The sequence below is a fragment of the Rana temporaria genome, chromosome 1, assembly GCF_905171775.1.
Source record: "Rana temporaria chromosome 1, aRanTem1.1, whole genome shotgun sequence".
Lineage (NCBI taxonomy): Eukaryota > Metazoa > Chordata > Amphibia > Anura > Ranidae > Rana > Rana temporaria.
In genome coordinates, this window is record NC_053489.1 from 464,913,446 (window position 1) to 464,937,240 (window position 23,795).

General features: G+C 41.6%; 1 protein-coding gene across 1 annotated transcript in view; it reads right to left on the bottom strand.

The window, feature by feature from the left end:
* The window catches only part of STPG2 (sperm tail PG-rich repeat containing 2), an 874,725-nt gene that overhangs the window by 618,664 nt on the left and 232,266 nt on the right, over nt 1–23,795 (bottom strand). Inside the window, exons 8-11 of the mRNA XM_040328101.1 lie at nt 15,217–15,324; nt 12,721–12,880; nt 9,144–9,307; nt 3,259–3,351 (exon numbers count right to left, since the gene is read on the bottom strand). Coding sequence (XP_040184035.1) covers nt 3,259–3,351; nt 9,144–9,307; nt 12,721–12,880; nt 15,217–15,324 — 525 coding nt within the window. The remainder of the gene's footprint in view (nt 1–3,258; nt 3,352–9,143; nt 9,308–12,720; nt 12,881–15,216; nt 15,325–23,795) is intronic.

Genomic DNA, 23,795 nt, shown 5'->3' on the forward strand with positions numbered 1-23,795 from the left:
GGTGGTCAACAAAAGGAATGTTTACTAGGATAAAGGTTTGAGCCTATTAACCTAACCCTTGACTTCATGGAAAATATGCTTGGATAGAAAAGATATGTGGCTGATCCACAAAGCTATTTAAAAATAGGAACAGCAATGGTAAGTTGCTTCTTCTAGGTTAAATGGTGGAAGACATGCAACACTCAGTCTAGTGGATGATGTCAGCATACTCATTTGCCTTCATCGTTACCATTCTTAGATGGTGGTGGTGGGAATTTTAAAATAGTCCCCAGTGCTACCATCCATGAGGCATCTCCATGTTTAAGCTAGACTGTTTCTGACTGTAACTTTTTATTTGCCTTACTCACTTTGCGAGTCCTCACAGACCGGGTCATACCAGAGGCTTTGGCATGGATCTGGACCTCTGCGGCTAACTAGCAGAGCACCCAAAGGTCTGGAAAGCACCACAATGCAGAGCCCAGAGCCCAAAGGTCACATTCCAGCCTAACCTCACTAGATTCAAAGGCTAAATAACATTAGTCTTTAGACATTGGATTACACACGAGACTGTGCCATGACTTTGAACCTGGGGAGGTCTCGGTGGCTAACAAACACAGAGGTCTGGAAAGCATTACAATGCAAAGCTCAGTGCTCAAAGGTCACATTCTAGGCAATCTCCACAAATCTTCCAGCTCAGCAGGGTCCAGGTACTACATTCAAAGCTAGGATGCTGCAGCTATGCTGTCCTGGATAGCTACTATATAGAGACCAGCTCAAGCAACATTTGTTTTGATTGAAATCACTGAAGAAAAAATACCCACTGTGTACCAAGTATCTTGATTGAAGAAACAATAAAAAAAAATTGCTAGATACAAATGGTTATAGTTTTTCTCAGCCAGCGGATTTGAGGAAAAGGCATCCAACCGTCTAAGGCCCCTTTCACACCTGCGGACCATATGTCCGCTTTTTCATCCATCCATGAAAAAGGGACATACATTGGTCCCTATGAGATTGCGGGTGTCAGCGGTGACACCCGATCTCGCCCGCTTCCACACTCCTCCGATTCTGCAGACGGAGGAAAACCCTATTTTTCCTTCCGTCTGCGGATCGGATGAACACGTACAGACGGTCCATGTTCATCCGAACTCCCCATAGAGCAGAGCAGAGAAAAGATAGGGCGGTCCCTGCACAGTGTGCGGGGACCGCCCTGTCATCCACCGGCTCATCGAGGATCAACAGAGCGATCCCTGCTGAGCATACGGAGGTTCACGGGGCAGATCATTACTTATCCGCCCTGTGTAAAAGGGGCCTAAGACACTAGCAAGAAAATAAGGTATGATAGTTGGAGGCAGAGCTATATAGGGGCTGGTCTAATGTTTTTTGTTTGCCAGTGTTGCTCCGGTAGGTGGCAGTATAAGATTTCTAAGAATTACTATTTTCTCATGTCCCTATAAAGAAACACCCATTTTATAGGAATGGAGAAAATTGAACACATCTGCTAGGTTTCTGTTTCCTCTCACGTCACATATATGGGTGTCAATCAATCATCTCAAAATGTTTTAAAAATGTATGCAAATGTTGTGAGGGTAGCCTTAAAGTGGTTGTAAACCCCACTTTTTCTCTTTTACCTACAGGTAAGCCTATAATAAGACTTACCTGTAGGTATAAAGAATATCTCCTAAACCTGTACGGTTTAGGAGACATTCCCCTCGCAATGCGCCGCAGCGGCGCATGCGCAGGGGGGGATCCTCGGCTGAAGGGCCGCCGGCCATGCCGGAATGAAATCTCCTACGCGCATGCACGGGAGTGACGACATCGCCGCTCCAGCCAATCACAGCGCTGGATTGGCGATACCCGGAAGACGCCGAGTCAAGATGACATCTCGCTTGGCGTGGACCAGGTAAATTCCCTACACCTCGTTCTGAGGTAAGTATTTCATAATGAGCTAATATGTGGTGCATACTAGCTCATTATGGCTTTTGCCTTGCAGGTGTAAAAAAAAAAATGTATATGCGGGTTTACAACCGCTTTAAGCCCTGTACACACGATCGGTTTGTCTGATGAAAAAAAATAGAACTTGTTTTAAAATGTTCTTATGGTTAAAAAAAAACGATAGAAAAAAACGATCGTCTGTGTGGAAGTCCATCAGTCAAAAATCCATGCATGCTCAGAATCAAGTCGACGCATGCTCGGAAGCATTGAACTTAATTTTTCTCAGCACGTCGTATTGTTTTACGTCACCGCATTTTGGCATGGTCGGATTTTTGACTGACACTGTGTAGGCAAGACTGATAAAAGTCAGCTTCATCGGATATCCGACGAAAAAATCCATCGGATTAGATTCCATCAGATATCCGATTGTGTGTAGGAGGCTTTACTGTTGGGAAGGGCTGTGATCTCAAATTCACCAACAGATGGTGCTGTAGGGAAATTAAGTGATCAAGTTTCTCTCAAAGGAAAGGCTGAGATTATAAATAATGTATTTCTTCTTTTAGATGATTTGTAATGTATATTTACAAATGATTTAAAACATTCAAAAGTGAAATGAAAGAAATGGATCATACAAGATAAAGGTGAAACCGATTTAAACTATTTTACATTTTAGTTACTTTTGACAGGAGTCAAAGTTGGAGATCTTGGAAAAAATGTTTTTTCTTATGCAATGGTTTATAGTAAAAAGCAATCCTTTTAAATTGGTCAAAAGGCAAGACAGGTGTCAGTCATTCATTCACAACTATACAAATTCATGTTGGCTGCAGACATAAGTTGATTGTAGTAGAAGTTTAATAAAAGATCTTTGTTATGTAAGATCATTCCGAGAACAAAAGTATGATTGTTTTGGTCTGATATGCATTATGCATTGCATAACCAACTGAACCTTGCCTTTCTGGATTTCTGCTGTGGAGTTTAAGGCCAGGATCACACTAGCTGCGGCCACGGCTCACAACAGGGGTCCGGTGAGTCCTTGTACACCATTTCTGATGCAAATCAGGTCCAACTTTTTGGCTGAATTTGCACCTGAAATGGACCCAAAAATACACAGGACCCTTATCTAGTGCGCTCTGCGCCCCCCCCCCCCCGGAGCTGTGTGAACTGGCTCCATTGAAAACCAGCCACAGTCTCCTGTCATGCGAATTGGTCGCGGGGAAACAGGGAGTGATATATCACATGGTTGTTTTGGCACACTGTATTTTAAAGTAATATTAGAAGGTTTTAACAAAGACATATGCAAGCAATTCTATATAACGAGAATAGTTGTTATTTAGGAAATAGGCTTACCATTGGACCCATTTGAATGCTAAGCCTTTCTGTTGCAGATGAAAACACAGAAGATGTGTGATGCTTGTATGGCTCTTCATTTCTGTCTTTCAACTATGATAACAAAAAGAAAATACATGAAAAAGAGTAATAACAAAAAGTAGACAGTACCATAGCGGTAGACCTTAAGTAGCAGTCAGGGAACTAGTGGGGGAATTTAGGATGGAAAAGGACCTGGGGGTCGTAGTTAAACTGCGTAGAGGGTTCTTTACTGTAAGAGCAGTAAGGATGTGGAATTGTATTCCACAGGCAGTTGTTTCAGCAGGAAGCATCAATAGTTTCGAAAAACTATCAGATAAGCACCTGAATGACCACAACATACAGGGATATACAATGTAATACTGACATAAAATCACACACGTAGGTTGGACTTAATGGACTTGTGTCTTTTTTTAACCTCACCTACTATGTAACTATGTAACTGGGCTGAGCCATGAGAACCTCTCCGTTAGGTAATGGCAGGAACAGGACTACTTTGCCAGGATGGAAAGGGGCCCCTAGATGGTGTGCCTGGGGTAGCTTTCCTACTTGTCCTTATTATTGAGGTAGCCCTGGCCCTAATATGGTGACAAAATAAGAGATCAATTGAAGACAGTTGTCACCCAGTAATAGACATACATAGACTTTAATAGCAAGATCATTAAGAGAAATTTTTAACCCAACATTTCTTATTCCTTGATATGTTCGGCTGTACCATGTATTTGTGTGAAAAAAGTATCCTTTACTACTTTGTGTGAAACCCCTTGTGTTCCTGCCAGTCCCCTCTGCTTTCCTATTGCAAATGGACCGCACTGGGCATGAGAGCACAGCATGGTCAGTTTTCTAGCTGTGCTGGGAACTCAGCCTGCTCTCCTCCAATTGTCAGATTACTGCTGCCATGCCCTCCCTTCACAGCCTTTCACTGGGAAGATCAGTGTCCTGCTGTATTTCTTCCCCCAGCTTTCTGAGCTCCTTAAAGCGGAGCTCCACTCTCCACCTCTACTCCCGCTCATCGGAACCCTCCCCCCTCCGGTGTCACATTTGACACCTTTCAGGGGGGTGCAGATACCTGTCTAAAGACAGGTATTTGCACCCACTTCCGGCCACACAGTCTGCGGGTAGACTGCGGACAGGACGTCTCAGATCCCCCCCCCCCTGTTGTGTTCTGGAAAACACTCGGCTCCCAAAACACATCGGGAACCAGTCAGCACGGCGCAGCGCGACTCGCGAATGCGCCGTAGGGAACCGGGCAGTGAAGCCGGAGCGCTTCACTTCCTGGTTCCCTCACCGAGGTGGGGGCAGCAGAGTGACGAGCGATCGCTCGTCCTCTGCTGCGGACGGCGCTGGACTACAGGACAGGTAAGTGTGTTGATATTGAAAGTCAGCAGCTGCAGTATTTGTAGCTGCTGGCTCTTAATATATTTTTTTTCAGGGGACATCCACTTTAATGCCCAAGTACACAAGATCGGTCAATCCGATGAGAACGGTCTGGTGGATTTTTCCATCAGTTAACCGATGAAGCTGACTGATTGTCAGTCGTGCCTACACACCATCGGTTAAAACCGATCGTGTCAGAACGCGGTCACGTAAACCACGTACAATGGCACTATAAAGGGGAAGTTCAAATCCAATGGCGCCACCCTTGGGGCTGCTTTAGCTGATTTTGTGTTAGTAAAAGACGTTTCGCGCTTTTCTGTCTGTTACAGCGTGATGAATGTGCTATCTCCATAACGAACGCTAGTTTTACCAGAACGAGCGCTCTCGTCCCCTAATTTAGTCTGAGCATACGTGGATTTTTAACCGATGGACGTGCCTACAAATGATCGTATTTTTTTCTATCGCTTAGGTATCCATCGGTTAATTTTAAAACAAGGTTTACATTTTTTAACCGATGGATAAATAACCGATGGGGCCTACACACAATCGGTTTGGTCTGATGAAAACGGTCCATCAGACCGTTCTCATCGGATTGACCGATCGTGAGTACGCGGCATAAGTGTATGTATACACAAATGCTTTCCCTTGTATTTCTATTTTAAACTGAATGGGTTGTTTTACAAGGTGAGGGCTTATATTCTTTAATGAGAGATACATAGTTATATTGACTAAAAACAACTTCTGAAATTACATTAACAGGTTAAGGCTTATATGAGATTTAGTGATTACATTTGGATTTTCTTTAATAAATGGATTTTGGTAAGATGAAAATTAATATTTCTGCTATACATGCAATGCCACTTTATTAAAAAATATCAGATTCTGCTGCATTCAAGCTACATGACTTATTATAAATAATGTATTCTCTGCATCAGTCCCATCTTTTTCAGTTCTATTACAGCTTTACAATAAGGACTCTATCAACACCTGTAATATGATTTCTCTATTTTTCACATTTATGTGAAAGTTCTAGTAATTGAAACGTGTTAGTTCCTTAAGGAAGAAAGGTAGTTATATCAGCAAAAGGAATCACATTTTTTTGAAAATTTCATTTGCAGTCTCTGTTCTGACATGTCACTTAGGGGATTACCTTCGAAAACCCTAAATGTGATACAACATTTATTGCTTTAAAACCTGCTTCTGATCACACATCTAAACAAATTACCTTTCTCATGCCAATATCACTCAACATCTAACTGCCATTGTTCTGTTTTAGGCAGAAATCAAGCTTAGGGTTTGCAGACTTCAGACACGCGGATAATAGAGTCAAAATAATGTAAAATAGGTTTTTCATAATTTAACAAAGCATCTGCTACACAGTAAGATATACATATTATATATTTTCTTTTGTGCAATGAGTTTAATTCACTTACAGATCTCTACAAATCAAATTCTCATATTTTAATTTATATGGGTATTTTGCTTTTCTTGCAATTGTCAATGTCTATTCAAGTTCCTTTAAACATCTTTATGTATTATTAAATACCAGAACTCCATTTATAATATGTATATTGGAGATTTGTGTGATTTTTTGTGTGCATAATAAATTAATAGGAAAAATGTATTAAAAAGTATACATTTTATAAAAAAATAAAAACAAAGCAGTTGAATTAGAAAAGACTCATACAGTACAGTCCTTAAAGGTACGGTTCCCAACATGTTTTGCCTTAAAATGGGGCTTCCTCTGGAGACGCTGTCCAAATGAATATCAGAGCCTTCCCAAAATATATTGCAATTGATAATGGTTCAGGGGGTTAAGCACACACCATAAGACCAAAGACTGCAAGCAATCACAAGAGGCATGAAAGGACCAAAGAGTCTAGTTTGCAAAAAAAATGAACACGAGGATGAGCAACTCCTATTTGGGGACACTCAGCACATGATCTGAGGTCCTGTAGGGAGTGTGTATCTCTCCTCTTGTTTTTTTCCTATTGATAATCGCCATTGGAAAAATGGAAAATCCAAAACCTTAGGAGAAAATATCAAAAAGGGACACAAATTTTGGTGACAATTTATTTCTCTTTGGATGGATTTTCACTCACTTCCTGTTGCATTTCATCAGTGAAACACAGACAGGAAAAAAAGGATTTAAATATTTTCCTACTCTATCTAAAACATGTTGGCCCAGATTCTCAATGGCGTTACGACGGCGCAACACCATTTGCGCCGTCGTAAGTCCTAATCTGGCCCCGGTATCTATGTGACTGATTCTTAGAATCAGTTACGCATAGATACCCATTAGATCTGACAGGCGTAAGGCTCTTACGCTGTCAGATCTTAAATGCAATTTTTTTTCCCGCCGCTAGGTGTCGCATCATCGTTTTCCCCGTCGTCTATGCAAATTAGGTAATTACCCGAGATTCCCGAACATACGTGTGGTCGACGCTGAGAATTTACGACGTTTCCGTAGCTTAAGCGACGCGTAACGTTGCCCCTGCTATTATGAGGGGCAACCAATGTTAAGTATGGCCGTCGTTCCCGCGTCGAAATTTTAAAAAATTACGTTGTTTGCGTAAGACGTCCGTGAATGGCGCTGGACGCCATTTACGTTAACGTCTAAGCAAATGACGTCGGGGCGACGTCATTTAGCGCAATGCACGTCGGGTAATTTACCCGACGGAGCATGCGCAGTACGCTCGGCGCGGGAGCGCGCCTAATTTAAATGGTGCCTGTCCCATTTGAATTGGGCGGGCTTGCACCAAGCTCTTTTACGATACACCGCTGCAAGTTTACAGGTAAGTGTTCTGAGAATCAGGCACTAACGCTGTAAACCTGCGGCGGTGTAACATAAATCACATACGTTACGCTGCCCACGAGCAACGTAATTGTATGAGAATCTGGGCCGTTCTGTTTATAATTACACTTTACATCCAAAAGTGTCTCAAAAAGGATATTTTTACCCGGGGGCCTTGTTTTATATTTATGTAGCGCTTACCACCGAAGGAGCCGCTGATTAGTTTGGGATCGGCGTACTAAGTTGCCCTCTTGTTCTCTCTAGGGTGACACTTGTGAGTGTAGATAGAGAGTCAGTGTCCAGACAGCAAATACGTTTTCAATGCTTTATTCCAAGGCCTGACACGGCCAACATCAACATGGCACACAATAGAGAAAGGTTGATGAGCAAGGAGAGAGCTTTGGTATCAGGCCTTGGATATGAAGGAGAGCAAACCCGCTCTCAGCAATAATAAAGCTCAACTCGTCGCCACTCCAGCCAGAGTGGGTAAAGTGCCCCCGGACAGGCGACTATCATAGGCCTGGCAGCCAGAGCGCCACTTGTAAATCGCTGGGAGGAAACAGGCCTCTGCCACAGGCTTTGCAAATTTGAAATATAAGAGATCAGGTTGAATGAATCCTCCCAGACAGTTCAAATAGTGTCACCAATTGACAGCTTTAAGCATACTTGTCATGCAGTGTGGTGACTGGATCCCCGATGGTTCGTCTAGGCCTCCTGGAAAACCCCTAGTTCTAGGTTCTCCCCGGGCCGATACCCATCGCACAGCTCTCAGCTTAGGATCCTCCCAGCAGAGGGTTTGGGACCCAGCAAGCCGCTGGGGCCCCCTTTCAGTGTTGGGTTGAGGCTCCGCATGGTGCACAACCTCAGTGAAGTAGGCCACGGTGGCGGGGCCCATGGATGCGCGCACCCTGAAGGTGGATGCCGCACCTGGAACTCGGGCCCCGCACAGAAGAACTAGCTCATGGCCGCTGCCACAGATATACCTCCCCCAGCATGCCCAACGAGCGAAAAACCTCCTCTGATTGGCAGCTTGGGGAAGGTGACTCCATCAGAACCCCTCTAGCGCCAACTGTCGCCCAGGGGTGGTAACACACCCCTGGAGCGCAGACTGACCCACAGGACAGTTCTGAATTGAAGGCAGCCCAAATTTCAATAAATTGTGACTGGGAGTAAACTAATCCTCCCATTCCCCACTAATTTTGGCGTAGCGCCCATACTGAAAGTAAGGGGGCGCTACATTTAAAATAGGTTTTCCATTAAATCCAGGCAAATAAAAAAAAAGACACAAACTATTTCAGCTCTGAATTCATTTTTAAGTCTGTAAATGTATATAAAAAATACTACCCTAGCAGTTTCCCTCCCCCTCCGCTTGCACATGAAGGATTAAATGCTCACTAACTCCAGGGGAGTGTACTATTAGTAGTACAGTAGTAGTAAGGTGTACTACTTCCCTTACTCCTCACTCCAGCAGTCTCCTTTCATGTATGCAACTGGTCCCCGAAGATTCTTTTATAACTCGTGTATAACACTCGCGCCGCGTGTGTTCCAGCCTGGAACGCGGAAGCAAATTAGGCAGTCACAGCCTGCGAGGCCCCTCTGAGCACGAGGCCTTTGGCGATTGCCTAATTTTCCTAAATAAAGAGCCCCCTCTGTTACTGATATTCCTAGTAGGCAGTAGGCAGTCAATAAAACTTACTACATAGTGACTGGGTCCTGGAGTCCATACTGCATCACTGTTGGAGATGGACAAGGCACGTACAGCAGAAGATCCAAATGCTCCCCGTTTTGAGCACTCCAAGTTTGCTCTCTTCAGACTCTCACTTGCAATTCCATAACTAAACATTTCGTAAGAGCCTGGCCCTGAAAAAAAATATTTATTTTTGGTATTAGTATTAACATCAATATTACTGTTTCTGCAGCAACATTAGGCAACCTATCATGAGAGTAATACATGCCGTGGTGCATAGAAATGAATGATATGTCACACTTTGGCATTTCAATAAAGTTAAAAAAGTAAGTAATGCTCTAAACTTTACAAGCGCAAGGCACCATAAGCCAGAATGCCAGCCAGAACATACACTTTGTGCATTGTAAAATGCAGTGTTTAACCTTGTGCAAAGTAATGCCTTTTGTCAATGGGCTTTCACTTGCTTCAAGCAGGTTTTGCCTTCTCATACAAGTCAATGGGAATGGAAAACCTGTTAAGCCTCGTACACATGACCGAGGAACTCGACGGGCGAAACACATCGTTTTCCTCCTCGAGTTCCTTGTTAGGCTTGTCGAGGAACTCGACAAGCTTGCTTTGCGTACACACTGTCAAGACAAAATCTCCTCGTTCTCAAACGCGGTGACATACAACACATACAACGGCGGGGGAAGTTCGATTCCACTGGCTAAACTCTTGGGGTTGGTTTTGCTAATCTCATGTGTTTGCGTGTTAAGTAAAACTTTGTTAAGAGACGATTTGCACTTTTCAGTCTGTTACAGCTTGAAAAATGTGTTATCTCCATTACAAATGATACTTTTACTCCCGTCTCATACTTTATTCTGAGCAAGCGCGGGTTTCTTAGCATACACACGCTCGAGTTTCTCGTCGGAAACCAGCCCGACCAGGAACTCACCGAGCCAATTTGAGACTCCCGTCTAGGAAATAGAGAACTTGCTCTCTTTTTGGCTCGTCGAGTTTATCGACAGTTTCCTCGACGAAAATGTACACACGACCGGTTTCCTCGGCAAAAAAATATCTCCCAGCAAGTTTCTTGCTGGTTTTTGCTGAGAAACTCGGTCATGTGTACGAGGCCTTAGAAGGAGGTTAAATGCAGATCTAAAATGGTCAATTGCAGGTCAAATACACCTATAAATAAACTCTAAATGATCTTAGAAGTATCTTAAATAGATTATATCAACACAAGCCCAAAGCTCATTGACACAGACCTTAAGAGTGCTGTTTGTAAGGTCCATGATCCATGAAAGATATATTTCACCAGTACAGGCGGTCTTTACATGGATAGCTGGTGAGTGAGGGCACAGGAGGAAGGGGAGCATGGCACTTTCATCACTTTTGCCATATATTTCTGCACAGATTGCACTTTTTAAAGAACTTTGCACGGAATCATCATGATATTGAAGAATCACAGCACTTTATGAACTTTTATTGTTATGCTCTGTGATTTGTTGTAGTAGATATTTTTGATTATATGGTAGATATTGTAGACTATTTTTTATGATTCTACATATTTTACTGAGCACAGACAGTGCAGGAACGTCCCATACTAATTCTTAAAGGAGTACACACCTTTTTCTTGACGCAGTCAAAATTTAATTGAATTTAAACTTATTTAAGCATACCACAGTGTGGGGACACTCGTAGTAATAAAGAGGCTTGTAGCCTAGAGCTTGGATGTCTGATAATGTCTGATAATCTTCTTACTGACATCATGGCTATGGGAAATACTGCTTTTAAAATGACGTTCCATGATGAGGATTGATCGACCAAAAAGGGTGACTGGGATAGCACGTCCAGTACCACTTGTAAATTCCATGGGGGGACAAACAATCTTTCTGGATTATGGATTATAGCACATGCTCTAAGGAATTGACAAACTAATTGGTGTGTAACCCACTTTACTCCTGTTAGCAAGGACAGGGCTGAAACCTGTACTCTGAGTGTGTTCATGCGCAAGACCATTTCCAAGAAAATGTAATACTTGTGATTCTGATGTGACATGGGATGAACATCTTGTGCTTCAGCAATGGTAGCAAACCTTTCCCAGACTCTGCAATGAGTATGATTTGTCGTAGAAGCTCTTGCCTTCGGTAAAGTTTCAATTACTGCTAATGAGCATCCAGCTTCCTTTCCTCTCAGCTTGACTGGGTTCACATGTATCTCCAGCCCCTTCTGGAGCAAATCTGATATTAAGCAGAATTGGAGGCTCCACTGCCAGAGATTGTATTAATGGAAACCAAGACCTGCAAAGCCACAGAGATTGTTATTATTGCTATTACCAGCCCAGGATGCCTGTGAATCCTGTTGAGCAGTCTAAAGATCAGTGGTATTAGCGGGCATGCATTTACTAGTTTGCAAACCCAACTGGAGCTTCCACCACTTCGGCTTCTAGAAACGTCACCCTTGCAAAAATGCATTTGCATTTTGTGTTGGTTCGAGTTGCCATCGAATCCAGATCTGGATATCCCCACTGGTTGCAGATTCAGTGAAAAACTGACAGGTTCAGGGACCATTAGTTTTGACCAAAGACTTGCAACTCAAAGTATCTGCTAGGAAATTCTGAGGGGCTGAAAAAAATGGGCAGCTGACAGGTGTGCAAGATTTTGCTGTGCCCATGTCATTATGGGTGACACCTCTGCCAAGAGTACTCGGCTCTACCTTCCACCTTGGCAATGAATGTACTGTATGCAATCTTCGTCTTGTTGTCCATGTGAAGGACCACATTGTCTTCCCAAATCTGCTCCTGAAATGCCCTTAAGGCCCAAAAGGCTGCTCTCAATTTGATCACACTGGAAACTTTGTTTTGTCTGTTCTTCTATCGGCCCTGGACTAAAATGGCATTGAGGTGAGTACCCCACCCGACCGCAAACGCATCTACAGTTGTTTGCCAATATTGGGTCCAGATTTAATTGGTGACAGTTGAATAGATTTAATGGTTCCCTCCACCAATCGAGGGATCGCCTCATTCCCGAAGTCATCCTGATCCTCTGGCGAGTAGAAGGGCTTTTCCATTGTCTGAAGAACGCCATCTGTAAAGTTCTCATCCACCAGTGGGCCCACTTTATCATTGGATTCGGGGGCGACAAAGTTCAATAGTTTGCTACACTGGGAGGCTGGAAGGTAAGAATTCTTGCTTTAAACAGTCCCATAACTGGCTGAGCGGTAAGTAAAAAAATAAGAATTCTGCCTTATGGGAAATTACTTATTTATACAGTATAACCGGTCCTGTAATTGGGCAGGGGGCTGAGCTTCTACTCATACATTTATGCTGTCATACCATGTCTGGAAATAAGACTTTTAATACTTTGTAGAAAAAACTAAGCTAGATTTGTTCCATTTTATCATGCTGTGTTTCATTTATGTTATAATGCATGTCACTACTAAGAAAATACATCTAGTACCCTTACGATTTGTACATAATAAAGACATTTTAATATATGATCAATATGCACAAAAAGCATAAAACATGCTGTAGCACATAACGCATGTATTTTAAGTAAAGATTTGTTAATGGACCCCCAGTCATGTTCCCAGTTTAATTGCTTACCTGGTGTTTTCTGCAATCTTGAGTCTTGTATAAAGCGCACTGCCTTATAACCAAATGGTATTTGTGCCATGCTTGATGTTTTCTTCAAAGTCTCAAATGCTGTACGCTGTTCATTATAGGCACCTGGGGCTGGGGTGATTGATTTCACAGGCAGAAATCGCTAGTGTGGCACACAAGAAAATAAAATAAAATATTCTGAAATAACTGACAGCTGCATAGGCAGTAAAACGTTTAGTGACTTCAATACATTTGAATCCAACAACTGTAGAACACTCTTAAAGCAAATCTGTGCCAAAAACACTTCCCCAGTGTTAGTGAGTATACATACGGATAACATTGCACAGCTCCAGATTCTTTTCTCTGGAATCTCTGCACAAGACGACTGTAACAATGTGGGGTTAATTTACTAAAGGCTGTTCACTTTTTTTAGGGATGTTGTACTTTGCAAAGGGAATTTTTACCAGAGCTTAGCGAATGAGGTGAAGCTCTGCTGACTTCCATCATCCAATCATAAGCAAAAATGCTATTTTTTTTTTATTATTGTCCTTGCACATAGCTTAGGGGAACATTCCTTTGCAAAGAGAACATCCTATTTGCTTTTAGTAATTGAACCCCAGTGAGTCATGTTGGATTGCTCTAAAAGAGCTAACCCTGATGTACCATAGAAAACCTGTAAGCACACTGCCAGTACTAATCAACTTGCTCTTGTGAAAGCATCTGTATTTTACACATGTCGTGGAGTTTGCAGGAGATTAGAAAAATTAAAGGGACATAATTAATAAAATTAACCAGGAAATAGCTTAGTATTAGCAAGACTCTTGGTGACAACAATGGCAATATATATCTGCTAAACATAAAATACAAAATAAAATGGAGTTTGCAAGAGAATTACCTTAATTACTATATTTAGATTAGTGTCTTTAAATTAAATTCTGCATCTCTGCTGCCACCGGCACAGTTCAATGTACAAAACTACATGTTAATTGTATTAAAAATACATATACATTTTTATTTTTATCTAGGAGCCATAGCAACAACATTTTGCAAGTCTGTGTTTTGTTGTCTTTAAATATCTTATCTTATTCAGTGCTTGAATATTGAGGATATAAAGCAAGGGAAAAAAATAACTCATTATATCATTATACTCAATATATGATTAAGGTGTACAGAACAAACTTACACCATATTACTAATCATAATTTTTAAACCCAAGACCCTGCATTCACTATATCTGGTCTCCACAGTACACAAAACATGGAAATGTAATCGTTTTAATAAATATAAATGTTAAATACCACATCAGAGGTATATAGCAGCATTGTGACTTCTATCAGTGCCTGGTTAAAGCTTGTAGGAGGGGTTTTCATACTGCACTAAGCTGTCCTATCAGGAAGCAGGATCCCTGAACCTCTGTCTGGACAGTGATGATTAGCCCAGTGCTGATCTAATGCACTCTCCCAAAAATAAAAAATACAATCTCGAGCAATACACACAAAACTGAGCATGTGCAGCCTGACTCCAGTAACTCTGTCTTATCCTGACATGTTATGGTGACAATGCAAGAATAGGAGGATCTGTGCATACAGGATCAAACAGTTGTTTAACACAATGCAAAGGATTAACCCCTTAGGTCCAATAGTGAGTTTAACAAGCATGTTTTACTTCATATACAGACTGATTTTGCTGTTGTGGGTTTAGTAAAACTTTACCATAATGGGAATAATGCACTCACAGCTACTGGAAGTGTTTACAAAATACTTGTAAGATTTTCCATCAGATTTCACCACATGCACGCCTCTTAAATTACATTGCAAAGTGGCTATAAATCTGTCAGGTTCAGTCATATTATTATACAGGATTTGGCGTCAACAGTTTGCGCAGCGCTTTACAACATATCACTGGTGACAGGTAAATCTCTCACTACCAGATATACTAAAAGACATCTGAGGCCTCGTACACACGGCCGAGGAACTCGACGTGCCAAACACATCGAGTTCCTCATCGAGTTCAGGGATGAAGCCGCCGAGGAGCTCGGCGGGCCGCCTTCTCCCATAGAACAACGAGAAAATAGAGAACACGTTCTCTATTTTCTCTACGAGTTCCTCGGCGGCTCCATCGGGCCGAAAGTGTACAGACGACAGAGTTTCTCGGCAGAATCAGGCTCTGACCGAGTTTCTCGCCGAATTCTGCCGAGAAACTCTGTCGTGTGTACGAGGCCTGATTGTCTATAGAAGGGTTTAGTTTCACATTATGTATCGTAAGCACTGTTGGTGTTGCTTGGAAAGCTTTGATGTTGCAAATTTCACATTTCACAGATTAAGAAGAGTCTCCAGCAATGACACAACAGTCACTATAGTAAACAACAGTTATTGTTGGTAGTACTCCTGTCCAAAATAAAAAATGGCAAGCAACTTTTTTTTTTCCACTATTCAGCTAAATTTTAAGACAAAAAAACTGAAAAATTACAATACGACTCCACTTTTGGTCTTTTCCTACCTGTGCCAAAGACAGAAATGGAGGTCGAGAATTATCAGCAGATTTGGTCAGCCTGTTTGCTACATCAAATTCACGTCCAATCTCATATTTTCCTGGCCCTGGAACACCCTAATAATAAAAAAGAAATATAGACAGATAAAAAAATAAAATAGACAGAACAATTATAAAAGTTCATGCATATATATGTCTGGTGCAGACTGCGATAGCAGTATTAGTGCATGCACAAGTACTTTTTAGTTGCAGGTCATGTTAGGCTACCAAACACAATGTGCTGCTTTACTACTAAAAGTAATTTGTTACGCAGTGCTTACCGCCGCAGGAGTCGCTTGGAATAATGGATTCTCTGTTCTTTGCCATGACTCCATCCCCTGGCTATTTTAAGGCATGCCAGTCAATAAAATAAGTATATATTCTGAAAGGAGGTTTTGAGAAAAACTGCACAAACTACGGGCCTGATCCACAACGAGCGGGCTTAACTTAAATACTCGGATTTAAGTTACACCGCCGCAAAATCTCTACCTAAGTGCCCGATCCACAAAGCACTTACCTAGAAATTTTGAGCGGTGTAACTTAAATCCGTCCGGTGCAAGGCGTTCCTAATTTAATGGGGCGAGTCCCATTTAAATTAGGCGTGCTCCCGTGCCGGACGTACTGCGCATGCTCCCGACGTCATTTTCCCGACGTGCTTTGCGCGGTTTTACGTTGCGCCGGGTTTTGAGAATCGCTACGGGCGTAAAAAAAAAAAACGAGTTGCGGTGGGAAAAAAAACATTTAAAAAAAAAATGACAGCGACGCGGGGTAGAAGGGTCTACTTTTACAAGGTGTAAACAGTTTAGGCCTTGTAAAAGCAGCCCTAATTTTGCGACGGCAAACTAATACTTACGGAGAAAAAAAGAAGCGTAAAAGCTTTGTGGATCTCCGTAAGTGCTAATTTGCATACCTGACGCTGGATTACGACGAGAAATGCCCCCAGCGGCGGCTGCGGTACTGCATCCTAAGATCCGACAGTCCCTTACACATGTCGGATCTTCTGCCTATCTATGTGAAACTGATTCTGTGGATCAGTTCCATAGATAAAAACAGGGATACGACGGCGTATCAGTAGATACGCCGGCGTATCCCTTTTGTGGATCAGGCCCTACATTTCTAATAATTTGATTTCGGTCTCACAAATTGTTGGAAGTTCTGTTAATGTACAGTAAAGCAAATCACAGAGCATGCTACTGCTTTGTGGAAATTTTTTCCTTGAACTGCACAATGTCACAAAGTTTGTTTGCCACATATAAACACTTCAGAGCACTGAGAGACTAAATTATGTATAAAAATAGCATATGAGATGCACCACCATGGTCAAACAAAGCAAAATTACCTTAGATAACATCAAAAATATAGAAATTAGATAAGTAAAAGAAAATAAATATTTACATTTTTTAATATGTAGTAACCATTACCACCTTGTATGTATCACCTCTCAATGGCAGTGACACAGAAGAACCTTTGCTGCCAATTATTTCTTGCCTTCTGTGCTGTTAAACAAGAGATTGTTAAATTACGTTTTTAAACTGTTGTTTTAGATCTGTTTATATCCAATGCTCTCTCCACATTACCAGTCCTTACAAGTACTTTGTGATGACCTTTAGGTTATGAAACACCCTGGTAGTCTTAAAAAAAAATCATCAACAAGGTCTTCCATAACCTCTTGAATACTTATGTTACAGTATACCTAGATTATATTTTGGTTCTTTTCCCAGACTTATGCACCCATTGTCTTCATGTGAAAATGATTCTACAGTGGTTGTGAGACAACAATTTCTATGCCAACTTGGAGAAAAGCCTTTTTGTACAAACACAGGTTTACTTGGCTACATTGTCATGGATCAATGACTTATAGATCCAGCCAAACTATGGGCTATATCCAACTGGCCCAATCTTACTGGTGCCTATTATCTCCGTTACCCAAAGGAACATTAAATGGGTTGTAAAGGTTTGTTTTTTATTTTCTAAATAGGTTTCTTTAAGCTAGTGCATTGTTAGTTCACTTACCCTTTCCTATGATTTCCCTTCTAAAGGTTTCTTTGTCTGAATTTCTCACTTCCTGTTCCTCCTCAGTAAGCTGTTCTGGCTGACTAACCCCCGTGGATGATGGGGGCAACCTTACTGAGGAGAAACAGGAAGTAAAAAATTCAGACAAAGAAAAAAAAACATTTAGAAGGGAAATCGAAGGAAAAGTTAAGTGAACCAACAAATGCACTAGCTTAAAGGAACCTATTTAGAAAATAAAAACGAACCCTAACAGCCCCTTTAATTAAAAAGGTCCCCTGAAGCCATCAATATCTTTTTACAGACTCAGTTCTTTTTGTTAAATTCCACTTTCCAAAGCCCTGATATCATCAACCCCTTTCCTTGGAAGTTGATGTTTTCTTGGTTGGGGTAGGACCCTTTTTACTTCAAACCCTCATGAGAAAGGCAAAAAAAAATCTAAAAAATGTATCAAATGCTGAAAGAAAATACACCATCTGGGACTGGGAGCCATTGACTATTAAACTTGCCCTGCAAGAATGTTGACATCTTTTGGAGGGTTCCGTATATATACATATATGAAAATCACAAGAACCTTCAATATCTTTAATCCTTGACAAGTTCTGTGGGTACTGGTGGATCCCCCCTTTAGCTCTCGCTCAAGTCAAGGTTTGAGCCCAATAGTTTCCATCCACCTGGCAGGACAAGGGGTACTTTGTTGTACTATTTTTGGAATTGTTAATTCAGTGTATAATACATAAATACTTAATTGTTATGTTTTAATATGTTTATTATATTCACCCTATGCACTCATGATGAAGCAGATTGTACAGTCCAGAAAACGTGTTGAGGTTCAACAACTGTTGAACGGAACTGGATAATTATAATACAGCGCTATATCATGATGTGATTTAGTTGTCTTAAACAGATCAAAAACAATAACTTGTCAAAGTTGTATTACAATGCTTTTTTTGCTTTTTTTACAAAATTCATTGTTTTGTTCTGTAAAAATGTATTTGTTTTATTTATTTTTGTAATAATCTGCGAGGCAGGCCAGGCCATTTTTTGCTGTTGCTAAATTTGTATACAAGGAATATATGTATAGATTGTTGCTAATTTGATTAATATTTACACCTTGTCTTTATTTGCTATAGTATCATGATCTTTAGCGGACGGTACACCCCCGAAGAAGCCCAGCGAAACAACATGTCTGGATTCACCACCATAATACCGCAACTAATTTAAGGACCGTATGGGTCATGATTGGACTTGTTTTTTTAATGGAAATATTGTTTTAATTACATTTCTAATAAATATTGTATTTTTACTGAAGTTTTGTTACTCACTATTATGTACCTAAAAAGTCCCGTGAAATCTCCTCTGCACTTCTTGCCAGTGTTTAAGGGATGTGGTACTTTAATTAAATGATGATGTATATAAGGATGTGGAATAATAATAATAATTATTATTATTATTATTCAGGATTTATATAGCGCCAACGGTTTACACAGTGCTTTACAATATAAAAGGGAGACAATACCGTTATAATACAATAAAATACAAGAGGATTAAGAGGGCCCTGCTCAGAAGAGTTTACAATCTAAAAGGGTGGGGCAGGTAATACAAAAGGTTGTAACTGTGGGGAATGAGCTGAAGTGGTAAAAGATTAGTTGGAGACGTGATAGGCTTCTGAGCAAGGTAATATTAATCACAGTTTACATACTGTATACATTAAGCAAGGTGCATGAGTGCCTGCAAATTGACTGCGCTTTCTAACAGCCAGTCTACAAATTACAATATTTAATGCAATAACTAACATGTTGAAAGGCAAACAAGAAAAAGCATGAAAGTCACAAAAATTGTGAGCTTACTGAAAATACAACATACCTTTACTTTTAAAACCAAATCACCTGCAAAAATTTACAAGTGTTAGATGGGGGCTCACTCAGCTTCATTAACAGAACCAAGTATACTTGTCTGTGTGGACATCAAGCATGCAAATATTTACATTAGCCCAAGCAACTATGCTTAAGTTCCAGATGATGTTTCAGCCCCCTTCTTTTACATTTTAGGCCAGATGAAAAATACAAATAAGTCTACAAAGGCAGACATGAAGTCCCAGGGTGGCTACTAGTGGCAGCCCATCCATTATGGGCGCACGGGCACATCCATGCGTCCGGATCTCTGATCTACATACAGGGCCGCCAGACCATGGATTCCAATGAGGGGAGTGTGTTTTTTTTAAGCACGTGATTAGAGCCAGAAGCGGAGGGAGGAGACGCGTGGCCAGGGGAGCACTAAGGGGAAGACCAACGGACCCACCAGCTGCCACTCTAGGGATGGCTCATCATTCAGCATCCAGCTCAGCCATCCAGCATTCCCCAACTTGGGAAGGGGAGATCGAAGTCTGGGCAGGACAGAGGTAAGTAGGGGGGTGTTCCCAGTCTTCCCGAAGTTCCCTTCTTTAATGTCCCCCCACCCCCGAGTTATCAAGCACCTGCCGCCACTGGTGGCTACAATGGTTTTACTTCATAGATACAGAGAAGGAGTAAATGTATCCACCCAGAGACAAGAACTGTGCTTTTGACAGGAAAACCAGGTGAAAATAAAAGGGAAATAAGCCAGAAGTCAAAAAACGAATGCAGAAACAGCATCTAAGGATTGGTAAACTGCAATATATAGCATTTTTGTTATTAGGTTTAGAGGTGCTTTAAGTGTGTGATACCGTCTCTATAAGGAGTGAATTGCTATATTTCTCATTCTACAGTTTGGTATAACAATTTTTATACAAATCAAAATGCTACGCTAGTTACTGTAATATTTTGTTATCTTCATTACATATTAGTGATATACATATATACAATTTATTAGCATAAATAACAGTTAGTTGAACTGTAAAAGAAGTCCAGCCTGAGCTTTTTAGGTTGGGCTTCTCTAAGGGTCACAGGAGTGCAATTCGTTTTGCACTCCTGTGACCTGTTTTCAGCGAAGAGCGGTCTGAAGTCCGCTCTCTGCTGACGTCACTGCCATCAGTCAGGGCAGGGCATCATCCCGACTTCGAAGTCTGGATCCGCCAGCTGCCCCGATTGATGGCCGTCTCAGCGAGCCGCTGAGATGGCCGCTCCCCACCCCTCCACTGCTCAGCACTCCAATGAGCACTAAGAAGTAGAGCAGAAACAATGCTCACTGACAGTCAGCATCGCTCTGCTCGGGGAGGAGTGAGAACCGAGCCATCGGCTGTGTTCAGTGGCTCGGTTCTCAGTGCAGAGACCAGAGATGCCGGGGGGACAGATGCAGCATCAGTCTGATGCTGCATCCACCAAGGTAGGTATGAATAGCAAAAAACTTTACTTCTCTTTTAAATAAAACAAACATTTTAAAATTCAGAACAAAATAAGGTTACATTTGTAAAGGCATAGGTTTTGGTGCAGTTTTAGAAACAATATAGTAACACGAGCAATCTATTGCAGAACACGCAAATTTGCTATCAGGAGACTGCAGCACCTTAGTATTTAGGTCTCAGTGGGCAGCTGGCAGCACTAGTATATGTACAGATGCTTTAACACTGTGCTAGTTATTTAACTTGGCAAAAAATGTAAAGAAAAATAAAGAATAGCAATCGATTTTAATAAAGCAAATGTCCCTCTGTTCCAAAAATGAGCAAAACACAAAAAATAGAAAAGATTATCTAAATAATCCCAGTAATAATAATATCTAACACAGCGTATATACTAGGAAGTGATGAATACCTCAAACAGCCAGGAAATTGTTTATTAGCACTGTTAGTTCAGGAAGGGAAATATATTTCCTTTCTTTATTGTTTAGCATTGATCATCTGTTTTATTGCTTTCTCTTTCTTGTAAACACATCTTGGTAATCACTGACAATTATGCAGTTGCAAAGCTCTTACTTTCTAGGAGGTGGACTTAGCACTGTGATGAACCAAGATTTGAAGTTATAAATTAAGGACAACATTAAAGTGGAGTTCCACCCATAAATATAACATTACATCAGTAGTTTTAAAAAAATGTCATTAGTCCTTTATAATTTTTTTTTTTTTTTTTTTAGATGCCTTCAAAGTGTTGTTGCTAGGCAGAATAGTTAATCTTCCCACTTCCTGCACCTAGGTGCTTAATGCTTCCTAACCTACACCGCACAGACTCCTGGGAATGTAGTGGGTGTAACTTTCCAGGAGTCTGTGCACTCCCCAGTCTCAAAGAATCATGTGACTTGGACAGCACAGGTGCTGAAACCTGATCTGACACTGCTTGTGCAGCACTGAGCATGTGCGAGATTTGCAAGGCTAAAATCCAAGAAGTCATACAGTCTGGCTTCATGATGCCCACACTTAAGATGGCCCCAGTCAATTTCTATTTTATAAAGTGTCTAAATGCTGTAACAACCTAAAAAAAACAGACCTTAGTTTACAGACTAACTTTACTAGAATACATTAAGCTTGTGTATTACAGGGGTATTTATATTTAAAAAGTGAAATTGTGGCCGAAACTCTGCTTTAAGGCAGGCCATACATTATTCATTTTGATGGCCCCCCATGCACACATTCAGTGTGGATGAGGAAATCCCTCCCGCTGATCTATTGTACTCTGGCAGCGGGGAAGTCTCCCCACCATCAGAATACACTCAGCACCACCAGCTACAGATCGAGTGAACATTTTACAACAGGCTGGTTATACAGAAGTCGCTTGAGAGATTCACCTTTGTACAACCAGCCTGCCCATAGATGGACCAAAAATTGACGATCCCCGCTGAACATGACAAATTTCAATCTATCTATGGCTGGGTTAAGTCTGGCTGGGTTAAGTCAGGAGAATTGTAAGATATCTTCCATAAATAACACTGCTTTTAGGAAATGCATAAATGCATGGTAACATATTTCTACAAAAAAATTAAAATAAAAAAACTGTTAGAATTTGTAAAGAATTTGTAAAGAAACACATGGGCAACCAGAAAATTACATATTCTCTTTTGTTAACAGGTCAATTTAAGGGGGTTCCTGTTTGGCCTGGTACATTTTGCCAGCTGAGAGAGTACATTGACACGCATGGCATGGTGACCTTGGAGACCTGGAACATGTGTCCTGGGTCTGCACTGTATGGTTAGTCAATGAGAAAACATGATGTAGTTAGACTCTGGATTCCCCCAGCTCAGCAGTATTGTACCACAGGCTTCGCTCTCCCCAAGGCTCATCAAGCATTCCTCCCTTATAGAATGAGGCCTCGTACACACGAGAAACTCGACGGGCGAAACACATCGTTTTGCTCGTCGAGTTCCTTGTGAAGCCGTCGAGAAACTCGACAAGCCAATTTTCTCCATTCCCGTCAAGGAAATAGAGAACATGCTTTCTTTTTGGCTTGTCGAGTTTCTCGACAGTTTCCTCGACGAAAATGTACACACGACCGGTTTCCTCGGCAAAAAAATATCTCCCAGCAAGTTTCTTGCTGGTTTTTGCAGAGAAACTCGGTCGTGTGTACAAGGCCTTAGTGTTCCTATGTGAACTTTGCTCATGATATAAGACCCAGTAGCAGGGCCGATCCGCCCTATAGGCTCACTATGCAAGCTGCTTAGGGCCCCGCAAAGTTGCGGAGGGCCCCCCAAATTACTAGAGGCCCCGTCTGGTGAGAAGTCATTCTCGGCCCCTCACCCCACTTCTCAACTCGCTGGCTGCATGGGAGAAGAGGTAAGAAGTCAGCACCCCCCCGCTTCTCAACTTTAATCTTTATTGTGACATATCATTTTCGGCAGCCCCCCCCCCCCCGCTTTTCAACTTTAATATGACATATCATTTTGCTTAGGGCCCCAGGAAGGTCAGGATTGGCACTGCCAAGTAGTGTATTTAGGTTTTGTGCTGCCCTAAATTGTCCAACCCCCTAATTTAAATATGACCCACCTCTTCCTGTCAAGGTCACACCTCTTTCCATTTAAGGCCCGCCCTGAAATTTTTGAGTGGTGACACTAGTTCTGAGGGCTTGGGGGAGGGAGGGGGCATTGGATTTCCTTAATTTGCATAGATTTCCTCTCACTTCCTGTTTGGCTATGGGGCAGGAAGTGAAGGGAAATCTCTGTAATGGGACAGGGATAGTAAAAAATAAACTGACAGGGGCTCTAACCCTTCCTTACTCTATCCAAAATGGAAAAAAAAAGTGTTGCCTATAGTTCTACTTTAAGGACAAATTTCTGATAATTTTATGGAGAGGACTAAGAAGATTTAACCATGCCAATGATACAGCAGAAAACTCAAAGCACAGTGAGGAAGGTGTGTGGTCCAGGATGATAGTACAGTTAAAATTAGAAGCAGCTCTAGACTAATTTGCCTCTTAGCCCAGTCCGCCCCATAAGACTGGCGCTCAGTCCGCCCCTTTCCGTGCTGCCTCCCTGTAAAGTGCTGCCTTAGGCCTGGGCCTTGTTGGCCTAGGCCAGGATACAGCGTTGATAAGACCCATACTAAAACTTTTGAAATCAAGAATTGCTTTTGTTCCTTTTGCTTAGAATAACATTTCAGTATGCAAAGTCATAAAATTGACAGACATTTTGCGGAGATT